Genomic DNA, 3,689 nt, shown 5'->3' on the forward strand with positions numbered 1-3,689 from the left:
AAAGTGAAATGTTCATGCCATGGGACCTTTAAGGTCTTCCTGTATCAAATGTAAGAGTGGCAACTTTTTTTATTTTAGTATGTTTAGTTTTAGTCTATGGTTTTTACTTATCTTCCTGTTCATTCAAGAAATTCTAGTGAGAGCTGTAATTATTAAAAATAAGTATGTGGGGCTTGGTTATGATATTCAAGAAGAATCAAGTAGTGTTTTGTTATACTATTAAAGTCTCTTTCAACCTTTCTCTAATCCACTTACCTGCTCTCCATAATCCTCTCCCCAGCTGTTTTTGATGGCCCAGAATGGGATACTTTGACCTGAAAGCACAGAAGCATTAATACAAGCGTATGAACTGGGTAAATGAAGCCAAGATAAAAACAGGTTAAAATAAAAACCTACGTTCTCCGAATCCCACCAGCAGCACAGCGTGGTCGATCATCCAAGAGTTGCAGAAGATCTTCAAAGGGTGAGACACACCCTTCCTGTAGAACTAAGATTTAAAAAGAGAAAAAAAAATAATGAAATCTGATTGTATGCTGATGATTACATTCTAGTGAAAACAAAAATGTACATGAGGTTATCTCTTAAAAGGTGCTCTAAGCCATGTCACGCGTATTTTAGACTACATTTGTTGTCACATACACCAAACATCTCACTATCTGCTAGCTGCATGTCCCCTGAACACACTGTAAAAACATCTCCTCACTATCTGCTAGCTGAATGTCCCCAGACCACACTGTAAAAAACATCTCTTCACTATCTGATATCTGCCTGTCCCCAGACCACACTGTAAAAAACGAGGTCTCTGTAGACAACTCAAGGTCTACAAACGCCAACAAAAACAAACTGTGCCCACCTGCACCACGAAGCATACAGAAACAGTGTTCCAGCCAATAATTGACTAGAAGGATTTGGGGGGGGGGGTTTAGTGCACGGAAGCACAGAAGGAAGGGGACGGGATGAGGAGGAGGGACGGGGCAAGCTAGTCTTGTTTTGTTTGAAAATACTTTGAACGTCAACGAGAAGTAACGTCATCCAACATCACTTAGAGCACCTTTAATGTATATTTTACATAGAGGTGATGGCAGTGTGTTAAGTGTTTTGTATTTTGTATTGATTCAGTAATTTCTGAGGTGGACAGAACTACTTACTTGCATGGCAAAGGCATTCAATGCAACAGAGATTGGTCCATTCTCAGCCAACCAAGCTGCAATTTCTAAAGGAGAAAACAAAAATCCATTTAAAAGCTGTTTCAAACTGCTACAGTTTTCTTTTTTGCAACAGTTGACATACCTGCAAACCCAACAGCCATTTATCTCCAAATTACTTCATTACATTATATCTAATTAGTTTACTTTCAGTAAAAGTAAAGCTTCTCGGTGTGTCTTTTTTTTAAATTAATATTACATGTTGACATGTTTGTCAGTGCTTTGTCTTCCCTTCCTTCTTAACCCCCCCACCCCCTCCATTGGCTCAGCCCACTCACCCTTCTCATCTTTGGACAGCTCCACAGAGCTGTTGATGTAGGCAGCCACCTTCATGGTGGTGAAGTCGCACCTCTGCTTCTTCCCGGTGTAGGAGTAGTCAGTCTCTGTCTCAAGGCCACCTAAACAATACATGAAGTATGATGATTGGAAGGTTTGGGTTTGCTCTCAGAATCAGCATAAATCACATGTATGTTTTTGCAGGCTCCTGAGAGTCATTACACAAATAAAATGGGAATAGCAAGCTAAGATGTTTTAAAATGGTTGCACACATCACGTGTCCTCCCCCCATGTCTTTCTTACCCAGCTTCTCAATAGCTTCATAAGCGTTTGACGGCAGCCCTCCTCTGCATGCCTGGTCCAGCCCATCGCAGTCAACCAGCTCTGTGAAGGACAAATCAATGAACCAATCAAATCATGGAGTTTATCTGAAAATATAAGCAGTGATAGTTTTCAGCAGGAAAAAGTTATTGAATTATGTATCATTTGTGTTTGGGCGTGTGTGTGTGTGTGTGTGTGTGTGTGTGTTACCTTGTTCAGAGAGTGACAGCAGCGACCCATTTTTTAGGAACCACTGGCCTTCAATGTTGCCTGTCACAGAAAATGCCCAGCAGGATCCACACATACCCTGCAACACACACACACACAGACACACACACACACAGTAGGCAGGATGTATAATTTATTCATTAGTTACATGCTGTTCAGTATGACTGCCCTATAAATAAATCTGTTTGTTGGTACCTGGTTCTTAACGGAACTGACAGCTCCGTGATCCCGCCAATCCCAGCTGGCTGGGGCGGGGCCTCGGGCAGGGGAGGCCGGCTTCATTGGTCGATGAAGAGTCCATTGACTCAGTAGTGGGTTCAGGTATGCAGAGCGAAACTCTTCCTCTGGAGAAAAAACGAAGGAGAGCCGTCAACATATTTTTTTAAAGAAGTGATGCAACAGCAACATTTCCTCATTGGAAACTGTGTGGAAATACAAATGTGCACACATGCAGACACGTACCAGTTAGGTCGCTGAACTTGGTGACTCCGTACTCAGCCGAACCTTGATCCAAAGACTGGAGCTTCTCTGCAGTTTTCAGGTTCTGGTGGAAGATGCGCAGACGATGATCTGCCTCTGCAGGATCAAAAGTCAAATAAAACACATTTAGAAAAAATATTTGGCACTTACAGGTAAAAGAATTAACTGCCTTGTTCATTCCCTTATTCAACGTGATATCATGACTTCACGTAAACCTACACACACACTTTCTTAAGCCAAGTGGTGTGTTATCTGTACGCATTTTAAGCTTTTCCGCGTGTATGTCTACGCTGTATACAGCAGGCAAAAACATACACGCCATGACGGTTGAGTTTAGGAAACATCATACTGGGTTGGGTTTAACAAAAGAACAACAGGGTTGGGGTTGGGTTTAGGAAAAGAATAACTGGTTGAGTTTAGGAAAAGAACAACAGGGTTGGGTTTAGGAAAAGAATAACTGGTTGAGTTTAGGAAAAGAACAACAGGGTTGAGGTTGGGTTTAGGAAAAGAATAACTGGTTGAGTTTAGGAAAAGAATAACGGGGTTTGGGTTGAGTTTAGGAAAAGACTACCTGGTTGGGTTTAGGAAAAGAATAACTGGTTGAGTTTAGGAAAAGAATAATGGGGTTGAGTATAGGAAAAGAACAATGGGGTTTGGGTTGGGTTTAGGAAAATACTAACTGGCTGAGTTTAGGAAAAGCACAACAGGGTTAGGGTTGGGTTTAGGAAAAGAATAATTGGCTGAGTTTAGGAAAAGAACAACGGGGTTGGCTTTAGTGAAAGAAGAAAGCAACGGTTGAGTTTGGGAATCAACGTGATCCCCGGTCTCCTGGGTAAAAGTCCTGTGTTTTACCCATCCACCCCCCCAACCAACCTGCCTACGAAGATTTTCGCCCTATTCATACTACTCGCTACGGCGTAAATTCCCACACAATTGCGAGGTAATTTAAGTCAATGGTTGATACACACGCTAAAAAGCGATAATGCGTCTTGATGACTAACTGATAATGCCATACATATTGGTGTGTCATACATACGCCATTTCATGAAATCAGTCTACCTTTTTACATTTTATTTAATAGTTGCAAAACACATGAGTATAAACACCCCTATGTTAGATTCCCATAGAGACAGGCAGATATTTATATTTACCTAGAGATTGGCATGGTTTTATTTCAGT

General features: G+C 41.4%; 1 protein-coding gene across 1 annotated transcript in view; it reads right to left on the minus strand.

Annotated features, from left to right (window-relative positions):
• The window catches only part of ctsf (cathepsin F), a gene marked incomplete at its 5' end in the record, with an annotated part of 11,054 nt that overhangs the window by 2,714 nt on the left and 4,651 nt on the right, over positions 1 to 3,689 (minus strand). Inside the window, 8 exon segments of the mRNA XM_032510840.1 lie at positions 256 to 314; positions 397 to 487; positions 1,149 to 1,213; positions 1,484 to 1,603; positions 1,785 to 1,865; positions 2,013 to 2,109; positions 2,226 to 2,374; positions 2,493 to 2,606. Coding sequence (XP_032366731.1) covers positions 256 to 314; positions 397 to 487; positions 1,149 to 1,213; positions 1,484 to 1,603; positions 1,785 to 1,865; positions 2,013 to 2,109; positions 2,226 to 2,374; positions 2,493 to 2,606 — 776 coding nt within the window.

The sequence above is a fragment of the Etheostoma spectabile genome, unplaced genomic scaffold (genome assembly GCF_008692095.1).
Source record: "Etheostoma spectabile isolate EspeVRDwgs_2016 unplaced genomic scaffold, UIUC_Espe_1.0 scaffold273, whole genome shotgun sequence".
Lineage (NCBI taxonomy): Eukaryota > Metazoa > Chordata > Actinopteri > Perciformes > Percidae > Etheostoma > Etheostoma spectabile.